Source organism: Trachemys scripta, chromosome 10 (assembly GCF_013100865.1).
Source record: "Trachemys scripta elegans isolate TJP31775 chromosome 10, CAS_Tse_1.0, whole genome shotgun sequence".
Lineage (NCBI taxonomy): Eukaryota > Metazoa > Chordata > Testudines > Emydidae > Trachemys > Trachemys scripta.
In genome coordinates, this window is record NC_048307.1 from 32,212,383 (window position 1) to 32,224,811 (window position 12,429).

Genomic DNA, 12,429 nt, shown 5'->3' on the forward strand with positions numbered 1-12,429 from the left:
CGCTGACCTTGTTCTCACGGAGTCTTGTTCTGGTCTGAGTGGTACAATCTAAAGATTAAATACTGAACCTTTCCTCTGTTAGCAGCAAATATGCCAGCTCCAGACCCCATATAATAAAAGGCAAGGCTATAAATAGTAACTGCATTTTAAGCAGTTTAGCTTGACTACAGCAATATAAAATGACTGATTTTATAATACTTTAATATTTACCATCAAAAAGCAAGGCTACGGAAGAATTCAAGTATTTGAATTTGTCTCCAGCATGCAGCAGTCTAGTTCTCATGCAGCGATGACAGAAGACATGCTGCATTTTCTTTTGAACTAATATCTCGGTATACTGTAATTTAGCAATCTGTCTGGTGGTATCCATTTTCCATAAGTAATTTTTTTCATCTTTACTCAGCCACCCAAATTAGGATACTTTTAATTACATAAAATCTCATCAGCACCATCAAAATCCTACATCCTCTTTTTTGCGCCTACAGAATGCATTTGAACTGAACACTCAGGATGAGCCGGATTTTGCCCCGGAAGGGAGGCAGAAACTAGAAAAGCAGGAAGGTGCAATTGGGTTCCTTCTTTCATCTGCAGATTAAACAAAATCTGCTTTAACACATTTTAACATGCTACTTAGTCAAACGAGTCCTAAGAACTAAATTACAGTGAGCTACAAATTGCAATTAATACTCTAATACAGGGGTCGGCAACCTACAGCACGCATGCCAAACACGGCACGCAAGCCGATTTTGAGTGGCACGCAGCTCCCTGCCGCGGTCCCGGCCCTCAGCCCCCCCGGCCCACCGCTCTCCCCTGCAGGGGAAGGAGGCAGAAGCTTGGTTCTGCAGCAGCCAAGCTTCCCCTCTCCCCCGCTTCTTCCCCCAGCGTGGTGCTTTCCGGCCCCTCCTCCTCTCCGTCCCTGCGCCAATCAGCTGATGGCCCTAGCGAGGGGGCGGGGGAAGAGTGGCAGTGTGCACACAGCTCCGCAGAGGACGCAGAGAGAAGTAGGGACAGAGCCTGGGGAAAGGGGGTGGAACAGGGCATATCCCTTCCAGCCCCCTGCCATGAGCCACTCAGGGCAGGGGGCTGAGAGCATCCCCACGAGCCGAGCACCCCAGCCTTCTGCCCTGCACCCCCCCCCCCCCCCCCCCCCCCCCCCCCCCCCCCCCCCCCCCCCCCGCCCTCTGCCCCGCCCCCTGAAACACCCCCCCCCCCCCAGGTCTGGGGTCCCGGCCATAGGGAAATTGCGGGTGAACAGAACCCCAGGCTGGCAGCGAGCTGAGCAGGCTGGTGGCGTAAGATCAGCATTTTAATTTAATTTTAAATGACGCTTCTTAAACATTTTGAAAACCTTGTTTACTTTACATCCAATAGTTTAGTTACATAATATAGACTTATAGAAAGAGAGCTTCTAAAAACGTTAAAATGTATTACTGGCACGCGAAACCTTAAATTAGAGTGAATAAATGAAGACTCGGCACACCACTTCTGAAAGGCTGCCTACCCCTGCTCTAATATATTCCCCATTAAAAGAAAGTTGTTCCCTGGGGAATCCATCAGGACAGGGTCACATGCAGTAAGATTGGAGACTAGAAAGCTGGGGTGTTGAGAATTAAATTAGATCGAAGAGAAACAAAGTTGTTTAAAAACATCTCAGAGTTCCACAAATGAGCCATGATCCAGCCTGTTGAGGACAGAGGGTGGGCTGGAAGAGGAAGTGGCCCTGTCCCATTTAAGATTCATACATTGCAAAGTCAGAAGAAACCATTGTGATCATTTAGTCTGACCTCCTCTATAACAGAGACCAGAGAACTGCTCCACAATAATTCCTAGAGCAGATCTTTTAGAAAAACATCCAGTCTTGATTTAAAAATTGTCAGTGACAGAAAATCCACCATGACACTTGGTAAATTGTTTCAATGGCAAATTACTCTCGCTGTTAAAAAATGACGCCCTATTTCCAGTTTGAATTTGTCTAGCTTCCACTTCCACAGCCACTGGATCACATTAGACCTTTCTCTGCTAGACTGAAAAGTCCACTATCAAATATTCACTCCCATGTAGACACTTACAGACTGTGATCACCTTTTAACCTTCTCTTTGAGATAGATTGAGCCCTTTGAGTCTATCACTATAAAGCAGATTTTCTAATCCTTTAGTCAGTCTCGTGGCTCTTTTCTGAACCCTCTCCAGTTTATCAACATGCTTCTTGATTTGTGGACACCAGAACTGGATGCAGTATTCCAGCAGTGGTCACACCAGTGCCAAACACAGAGGTAAAAATCACCTCTCTATTACTACTCAAGATACCCCAGTTTTATGTATCCACAGATCTCATTAGCCCTTTTGGCTGCACCTTGGGAGCTGGTGTTCTGCTGATTATCCTGAGGAGCAGGATTTGAAAAAGATTTGAGTCATAATGGATAGAGTCCCTCATCCTACAGTCCCCCGATGGCCTACATTCTTTCTTCCTAGATGGGTACATTTATATTTAGCCATATGAAAACACATTGTTTGGTTGCACCAAGCTTACCAAGAAATCCAGATTGCTCTATCAGTGACCTGTGCTCTTCATTATTTACTACTCCCCCATTTTTTGGGTCATCTGCACACTTCAGTGGTGGTTTTAGGTTTTCTTCCAGGTCAGTGGTAAAAGTATTTAATAGCACAGGGCCAAGAACCAATCCCTGTGGGATCCCAGTAGAAATTCACCTGTTCAGTGATGATTCCCCAATTACAATTACATTTTGAGACCTATCAGTTAGCCAGATTTTAATCCATTTAATGTTTGGCATGTTCATTTTATATCTTCCTATATTTTTAATCAAAATATGTGATACCAAGTCAAATGCCTCACAGAAGTCAAGAATATTACATGAACACTAATACCTTTATCAACCAAACTTGCAAATCTCATTAAAAAAAGATACCAAGTTTGTTTGAAATTATCTATTTTCCATAAATCCATGTTGACAGACATTATATTATCCTCTTTTAATTCTTGATTAATAAAGTCCCATATCAGCATTAGAAAGTTTCAAAGGCACTGAGTATGTCAAACTGACAAGACTGTTCTATTTTAGCACCAGATACAGGATTACTAAAACCCTTCACTTCTGACCACTTCCATATAATTCTACAGGCAGATTTTTTTCAACAGCAACATGTGTGTGTCACAGATGCTCATACTGAAATTCATGCACTAGGTACATTCAGAATGTGCAGAGACAGCCTGATCTTTCCTAACTGGCATCTAAGCTGTACACCTCTACCCCGATATAACGCGGTCCTCGGGAGCCGAAAAATCTCACCGTGTTATAGGTGAGACCACATTACATTGGGGTAGGGAGAGGAACCGCTCCCCGCCCCAGCTCACCTCCGCTCTGTCTCCTCCCTGAGCGCGCCGCTGCTCCGCTTCTCCCTTCCTGCCAGGCTTGCCACGCCAATCAGCTGTTTGGCCCAGCAAGCCTGGAAAGGGGGGCGGGGGGAGAGAGAAGCGAAGCGGAGTGGCAGTGGCGCGCTCAGGGGAGGAGATGGAGATGAGCTGGAGTGGGGAGCGATTCCTCTGTGCCTCCCGTTACTTGCTGCAGCCCTCCCCGGCCCCCTCCGCCCCAGCTCACCTCCGCTTTGCCTCCTCCCACGAGCACGCCATGGCTCCGCTTCTCCTCCCTCCCTCCCAGGCTTGCCGCGCCAATCAGCTGTTTGGCACAGCAAGCCTGGCAGGGAGGAGAAGCGGAGCTGCGGCACGCTCATCGGAGGAGGCAGAGCGGAGGTGTTCTGGGGCAGGGGGGCTGGGAGAGGCTGCAGCAAGTAACGCGGGCGCAGAGGAACCACTTGCAGTAACACGAATTCAGATATAACGAGGTAAAGCAGCCCCATCCCCTAGAGTGCTGCTTTACTCGGTTATATCTGAATTCACGTTATATAGGACCACATTATATCAGGGTAGAGGTGTATATATGGCACAGGGATGTGATCTGAACAACTTCCATTGCCTTTTATTTCACCATATCTTACTACAACCAAGACAGACACTTACTGTTCCTGCCAGGATATCATGAGGGCAGCAGTCCAGGAGATGGCTCTTGCAGACACGATCATCTGTAAACTTCACCCTTTGCCTGGTTTCATCTCCTGAAATTCATGTGTTGGTTTAAATAAGAAAGCATTAGAATGCTGATAAAGCATGATGGTGCTGGTATGATCATTTCGCCTCTATATGCAGATTAAAAATACTTCATGTTCCTGTTCCCCAAGATTGTTTGGAAAAGCTTAGAGAAGAATAAGGTATTCTGGAACTTTTATAATTGGCAACTGAAATATTAACATTGCATTTAGATGACCAGTACACCACATGTTAAATACGGTGCTGGAAAGCCAGATAGCGCCCATGGCCTGTTACCTATGCACAGAGACAGCCTAGCCAGGAAAAAAAGACAACCTGGCTGATAGCCCTGACAATTTTTTTTTATTTTCTCTTTTAAATATACAAAAGCTAGGGGCAGGAGATACTGAAACCCATGCTATCAGAGGGCCATGAATCACAAAACAGGGCTGTGCCTGGCAATTTCTACAGGCAACTGCTATTTACTAATCCAATAAGCTAATGCTTCAGTCCTATTGGTTTGGACAGCCAAATATGCAGTGTACTTTCCAAGGCCATGTGAGGAATGGAGCTTTTTAAGTGTCGGCCTGGAACATAAAACATGTACTTCCCACCCCACCATCCCACCCTCAGAAAACATTTTACACTTGGGAGCCACTTAAACAAGACAATATCAGAAAAGCAAAAAAAAAAGGAACAAAGTTAGTCAATACACACTGCGAGCTCCAACACATACTATACCCTTCTGCATTCTTCAAGACCTCAGCTGCAGAATTTTATGCCCACTGTTGAAAAGTTTTAAAGGAAAAGTTTTCTTGCCCACACCTGCAGTAAGGAAGTCAGGGGAATGATACATAAAAGTAAAGGCAAAGTGGCAATGGTATGTGACAATTTTATAGCTAATCTGTGTATATGACACAGGTATGTGTAATACTAAAGTATGAATATAGTTTAGGATTTGCAAAGCATCCAGGATTAATGTAGTGTCTATTGAAAATGTTTTTTTTCTCTCTTTCTTTCTTTCTAAGCTACACTCTTAAAATTACTTGTGAAAAAAAGCAAACACTTTTTTTTGTTATAACAGCTTTAAAAATTGGTTGTGACTCACGGCTCGATGAACATGAGGCTTTTCTGCAACTCCCTTGCAGATTGATGTAGGCAGGCAAAGATACACTGAACCTTTATAAATAAAATAGAGGGGCCACAATTGTTCAGTTTGTATGAAATAAAAATATGGGAAGCAATTCAAAAGCAACTCAATACACAAGAAAGAAAAAGCACTTATTCACTTATGAAAAAAAGTGCAAAGTACCAGGACAGCCCTGCTAATGTGCCAGAATGAATTTAAATATTCAGTAGCTCAGTAGAAAAGAAAATACAAACCATAGCAGGAAAATAGTTTTGCATAGGATGCAACATTCCTGTCCTTGGCAACTGGTATGAGCTTCAGTTTCTACATACAAGCCTACCTAACATGCTTCTGCGTGTAAAGCACTGACTGAACACAGAGCTTTTCCTCTGAGCTTATGGCTGGAAAGTCTCTCCATATAAATATATATTAAGTTAGGAAAGTTAGACTTCCAGCTCACCTTGCAATGCAATAGCAGAGGCACTCACGGCTGTTTTAGGGGAGGCTTAGATTGTCTCTGTTACAGAACTGCACACTAAGCACATATCCTCTGCTGAAGTTTCCGAAGAGTCCCAAGAGAAAGTCTGCACAGGCTAGACCTAGGCTACTGTGATTGCTTATTATAAAAGAAGAGGCTCCACATTTTCAACCCCAGACTCCCTATAAAGGAGTCAGCCAAATCCCACATGTGGGCACTCAAGTTGACACAGAGACAAGTGTCAAACAGGCACTGGAGTCCTGAATCGACTTGTTCAAAAGTGAGCTGCAGACGCCCTGGTGAGACACCCCGTGTTTGAAGTGGGGCCTCGGCAGTCAATGTGCCCCCCTCCCCCCGGGATAGGTACTGAAACAATCACAGACTCTGATCAGTCTGACACATGCAGATGTTTCCAGCAGCTGCCGAGGGCTCTACACAGATAATGACAGGCTTCACAGCTGCACAGGGCTCCTGCAGGCAGAGGCCAGGGGAGCATCAGCAAAGCTCAGGTGTTGGATACGGAGCCTCCACAGCGGGGGACAGCAAGAGAACCGAGCTCTGCCCCTGCTCGGGAGACGGGAGGGCAGGGGAGAGGGGCTCAGACCCCGGCACCAGGGCCCCCCGCGGGGACGGAAGCGAGCAAAGGAGCGAAGATCAGTCCTGGGAACCAGACTCGGGCCCAGGAGCCAGGGCCGGGGAGACAGGGGCGGGCTCAGCCCAGGAGGCAGAGCTCGAGAGGGGCGATCGGAATCAGGATCGGTCCCCCACGGCGGCCGCTGACCCTTCCCCAGCTGGAGCGGCCCCGCGCTCCCGGGATCAGGCCCCGCTCAGAGCCCTCGCTGGCGCTTGTCCGGGCCCGGGCCCAGCGCGGCCGATGCCGGCCCCCAGCCAGGCCGCGGCGCTTCCGGCAGGCCCCGCCCGCCCCTACTCACCGTCCCGGGCCGTGCCCATGAGCTGGTCCAGCAGCGCCCGCATCTGGGCCTGAGCCGACATGGCGGGAGGCAGGCAGCGCGCGGCTCCTCACAGCGGGGACAGAGCGAGCGGGGGGCGCAAGCAACGGCTCCGGCACCGACTCCGGCCGCAACAGCAGCCAGCGCGGGGCACGCTGGGCGGAAACAGCCCCGCCCTGCTCCCGCGCGGCATCCTGGGAGATGTAGTCCTGCCCCGAGCCGGGCTGCTAGGAAACTGGGGGGGCCTCTGGCCCATCATCCCCCACGGGCCTTCCCGCAGCCACCGTCCCGGCACCTCCTCCCACTGACCGGCCGGGGCTGAGGGTGCTGGGGGCTCCCGAGAGCCCCAATAGCGCCCTCAACACTAGGGGCCTCTGTCATAAATATAAAGGGAAGGGTAACAACCTCCCTGTATACAGTGCAGTACCATAAAATCCCTCCTGGCCAGAGGCACAAAATCCTTTTACCTGGAAAGGGTTAAGAAGCTCAGGTAACATGGCTGGCACCTGACCCAAAGGACCAATAAAGGGACAAGATACTTTCAAACTGGGGGGGGGGGGGTTGTTTTGTCTGTTCTGTGTGCTTGCCGGAGACAGATCAAGAAAGCAAGCAATCCAACTCCATTAGGATTAGTAAGTACTAGCAAGGGAATGCGTTAGCTTACTTTTATTTTGGCTTGTGATTTTCTCTGTACTGAGAGGGAGGTGTATTCCTGGTTTTCTTTTTGTAACTTTAAGGTTTTGCCCAGAGGGAAATCCTCTGTGTTTTGAATCTGACTGCCCTGTGAGAGTGTCTTCCATTCTAATTTTACAGAGGTGCTTTGTTTAACTTTTTTCTATCTAATAAAGTTCTGATTTTTTTTTTTTTAGTGGTCTAAAAAGACCCAAGGTTGGTCTGTGCTCATCTTGTTTATTCTCAAGCCTCCCCAGGAAAGGGGGTGTAGGGCTTGGGGGAATATTAGGGGAAAATAGGAACTCCAAGTGGTCCTTTCCCTGAGTTTTGTCTAATCGCTTGGTGGTGGCAGCGTTTGCCTAATCCAAGGTACAAGGGAGAATTTGTGCCTTGGGGAGTTAGGGGGTCTTTCATGCGGGTCCCCACATCTGAACCCTAGAATTCAGAGTGGGGAGGGAACCCTGACATGGTGGCAGAGAGGTGGGATCATTTTGAACCAGAGAGCATTTTGAATCAGAAGCACAAACCTCAGGAATTTTTTTTTTTCTTCTTTTAGCTGCTTGGAGAAAGCAGGAGCTGAGAACAGCTGAAGGTTTTTTTCCTTTGCTCTCTTTTTGCCTGGAGGCAAAGGTGTTAGGTTTTTTTAACAAAGGTGTTAGCTACAGCCAGGAAATTCACAAGCTATTTTTTTTTTCCTTTTCTTTCTTACTCTCGGGATTAGCTAGGATGACAGAAAGTGACGTCCAGAAAAAACTGAAATTAGCCAGATTTGAGGCTGAAGAGAAACAAAAAGAACATGATAGACAGATAGCCAGAGAAGAAGGCTATGGAGGCCCAGAAGCATGAACTCGAGTTAGAGAGGATAAGGGCTAAGCAGAATATACCAGACAACCCTAGCCATCCTTCTCCAGGTACCGCTTTCCATCCCAGAAAGTTCCCCACCTACAATGGAGGCAATGATACAGAGGCCTTCTTTAAAGGACCTGCCTTGGGTACAGCATCTCTACAGACCAGTATATGGTGGAGCTGAGACTGCAGCTCAGTGGACCCTTAGCAGAGGTGGCAGCTAAAATGCCTAAGGAACACATGAACAGCTATGAACTTTTTAAAAACAAGGCCAGAATTAGAATGGGGCTAACACCCGAGCATGTCCGTCGGCGGTTCAGAGCCCTAAGGTGGAAACCAGATGTGTAATTTACCCAACACGTCTACCACATTGTGAAAAATTGGGATGCCTGGATATCAGGAGCAAGTGTTAAATCTCCGGAAGAGTTGCTCTTCCTAATGCAAATGGAGAAGTTCTTAGAGGGTGTTCCTGAGGAAATAGAAAGGTACATCCTAGATGGGAAGCCCAAAACTGTAATTGAGGCGGGGGGAATTGGAGCCAAATGGGTGGAGGTGGCAGAAAGGAAAAAAACTAGTAGCAGTTGGAGCGAATATCAGAAGGGGCATCCTGAAACAAAACCCTACCACCGGGGGCAGCCCAAGGCCCCACCTGCATCCCAAGGAAAACCCCAAACCCCTTATCGTCCCGCCTCACCCCAGTGACCAGTCTGCTGGGCGATGTTTTAAATGTAATGAGCTGGGGCATACAAAGGCCAACTGCCCCAAGAACCCCAACAGATTGCTGTTCATTAAACCAGAATCACGCCAAAGGTCCCCAGGCCCAGATGCCTCCCAGATACCCTCAGAGTGAAGGGAAACCATGAGTGTGGGCGGGAAGAAGGTTATCACATGGAGGGACACTGGAGCACAAGTGTCAGCTATCCACCAAGTCTTAGTGGACTCCAAATTCATCAACCCAGAGGCCCTGGTTACCATTCAACCCTTCATGTCAAACTCTTTAAACTTGCCTACAGCCAAGTTGCCTGTCCAGTACAGGGGTTGGTCAGGAATGTGGACTTTTGCAGTCTATGATGATTATCCCATTTCCATGCTGCTGGGGGAAGACTTGGCCAACCATGTGAAGCTAGCCAAGAGGGTGGGAATGGTCACCCACAGCCAGGCTAAGCAAGCCTTCACACCTAGCTCTGTTCCTGAGCCTTCTACAAGGGCCCAGTCTGTGGTACCCGAGACCCAGACTGAGGTGATGGAACCGGACCCCATGCCCATAACTGCGGCAGCAATAGTGGATCCAGTCATAGAGACCCAGACAGAGCCAGTCCCAGAACCAGAACTGGTGGAGCAACCAGCACCAGAACCCTTGCCAGCACTGAATCCAGCGCTTGCAAACCCATCTACAACTCCAATGCCAGAGGGCACCAGTGAGCCTGCACTGGCAGCAGCAGATAACCCTATGCAAGAGGCTCAGCCGGAGCCTGAAATACAACATAGTGCACCAGCAGAGAGCGCTTCACAGTCCACGGAAACAGCCCCATCACCTACATCGCTTCCAGACGGACCAAGCCCAAGTCCACAATCCAAGGAGGAACTGATGTCTCCAGCATCAAGGGAACAGTTCCAGGCTGAGCAAGAAGCAGATGACAGTCTCCAGGGAGCTTGGACAGCAGCACGGAGCAACCCACCACCTCTCAGCTCTTCTAATTGATCCAGGTTTGTTGTGGAAAGAGGACTTATATACAAGGAAACGCTTTCTGGTGGGCACCAGGTAGACTGGCATCCTCAAAGACAGTGGTAGTTCCAACTAAGTACCGGGTAAAGCTCTTGAGCTTAGCCCACGATCATCCTAGTGGCCATGCTGGGGTGAACAGAACCAAAGACCGTTTGGGGAAGTCCTTCCACTGGGAGGGAATGGGCAAGGATGTTTCTACCTATGTCTGGTCTTGTGAGGTGAGCCGAAGAGTGGGAAAACCCCAAGACCAGGTCAAAGCCCCTCTTTGAGGTTCCATTTCAGCAAGTAGCTGTGGATATTCTGGGTCCTTTCCCGAAAAAAGACACCCAGAGGAAAGCAGTACATACTGACTTTCATGGATTTTGCCACCCGATGGCCAGAAGCAGTAGCTCTAAGGAACACCAGGGCTAAAAGTGTGTGCTGGGCATTAACTGACATTTTTGCCAGGGTAGGTTGTCCCTCTGACATCCTTACAGATTCGGGAACTAATTTCCTGGCCGGGACTATGAAAAGCCTGTGGGAAGCTCATGTGGTGAACTACTTGGTTGCCACCCCTTACCACCATCAAACAAATGGCTTGGTGGAGAAGTTTAATGGAACTCTGGGGGCCATGATACGTAAATTCATAAATGAGCACTCCAATGATTGGGACCTAGTGTTACAGCAGTTGCTTTTTGCCTACAGGGCTGTACCACATCCCAGTTTAGGGTTTTCACCATTTGAACTTGTGTATGGCTGTGAGGTTAAGGGGCCATTACAGTTGGTGAAGCAGCAATGGGAGGGGTTTACGTCTTTTCCAGGAACTAACATTCTGGACTTTGTAAACAACCTACAAAACACCCTCTGAACCTCTTTAGACCTTGCTAGAGAAAACCTACAAGATGCTCAGGAAGAGCAAAAAGCCTGGTATGATAAACATGCCAGAGAGCGTTCCTCCAAAGTAGGGGACCAGGTCATGGTCTTGAAGGCGCTCCAGGCCCATAAGATGGAAATGTCATAGGAAGGGCCATTCACGGTCCAAGAGCGCCTGGGAGCTGTTAACTATCTCATAGCACCCCCCACCTCAAACCTCAAACCTAAAATGTATCATGTTAATTCTCTAAAGCCCTTCTATTCCAGAGAGTTAAAGGTTTGTCAGTTTACAGCCCAGGGAGGAGATGATGCTGAGCGGCCTGAAGGTGTCTAGTATGAAGGAAAAAGTGACGGTGACATGGAAAAGGTGAACCTCTCCACGACCCTTGGGCGTATGCAACGACAGCAGATCAAGGAGCTGTGCACTAGCTACGCGCCGATCTTCTCAGCCACCCCAGGACGGACTGAACAGGCATACCACTCCATTGACACAGGTAATGCTCATCCAATTAGAGCCCATCCTTACAGGGTGTCTCCTCAAGCTAAAACTGCTATAGAACGGGAGATCCAGGATATGCTACAGATGGGTGTAATCCGCCCCTCTGACAGTGCATGGGCATCTTCAGTGGGTCAGTTCCCAAACCAGAGGGGAGTTTTTGTGTGGACTACCGTGAGCTAAATGCTGTAACTCGCCCAGACAATTATCCAATGCCATGCACAGACGAACCATTGGAGAAACTGGGATGTGCCCAGTTCATCTCTACCTTAGACTTAACCAAGGGGTACTGGCAGGTACCGCTAGATGAATCTGCCAAGGAAAGGTCAGCCTTCATCATCCATGTCGGGCTGTATGAATTTAATGTGCTCCCTTTCGGGCTGCGAAATGCACCCGCCACCTTCCAAAAACTTGTAGATGGTCTCCTAGCAGGATTGGGAGAATCTGCAGTCACCTACCTTGACGATGTGGCCATCTTTTCTGATTCATGGGCAGAACACCTGGAGCATCTACAAAAAGTCTTTGAGAGCATAAGGGAGGCAGAACTAACTGTTAAGGCTAAAAAGTGTCAAATAGGCCTAAACAGAGTGACTTACCTTGGACACCAGGTGGGTCAAGGAACTATTAACCCCCTACAGGCCAAAGTGGATGCTATCCAAAAGTGGCCTATCCCAAAGTCAGAGAAACAGGTCCAATCTTTCTTAGGCTTGGCCGGATATTACAGGCGATTTGAACTGCACTACAGCCAAATCGCCGCCCCACTGACAGACCTAACCCAAAAGAAACCGCCAAATGCAGTTCAGTGGACTAAAGAATGTCAGAAGGCCTTTAACCAGCTTAAAGTGACACTCATGTCTGACCCTGTGCTAAGGGCCCCATACATTGACAAACCGTTCCTAGTAATCACAGATGCGTCCGAGCGTGGTATGGGACCAGTTTCAATGCAGGAAGGACCGGATCAAGAATTCCATCCAGTTGTGTTTCTCAGCAAGAAACTGTCTGAGAGGGAAAGCCACTGGTCAATCAGTGAAAAGGAATGCTAAGCCATTGTGTACGCGCTGGAAAAGCTACACCCATACGTTTGGGGACGGTGTTTCCAACTACAAACCGACCATGCTGCGCTGAAGTTACTTCGCACCATCAAGGACAATAACAAAAAACTTCTTTGGTGGAGTTTA

At 48.3% G+C, this 12,429-nt stretch overlaps 1 protein-coding gene across 5 annotated transcripts in view; it reads right to left on the minus strand.

The window, feature by feature from the left end:
- The window catches only part of LUC7L (LUC7 like), a 41,260-nt gene extending 34,433 nt beyond the window's left edge, over positions 1-6,827 (minus strand). For 2 of the 5 annotated variants that reach the window (XM_034783155.1, XM_034783156.1), the window contains exons 1-2: positions 6,642-6,825; positions 4,037-4,131 (exon numbers count right to left, since the gene is read on the minus strand). In XM_034783155.1, coding sequence (XP_034639046.1) covers positions 4,037-4,131; positions 6,642-6,702 — 156 coding nt within the window. In that variant the 5' untranslated portion in view covers positions 6,703-6,825. Of the gene's footprint in view, positions 1-4,036; positions 5,282-5,691; positions 6,607-6,641 lie in introns of those variants that run through there. The other 3 variants (XM_034783159.1, XM_034783158.1, XM_034783157.1) reach the window with 3 other exon arrangements.
- Positions 6,828-12,429: the final 5,602 nt, after the last annotated feature.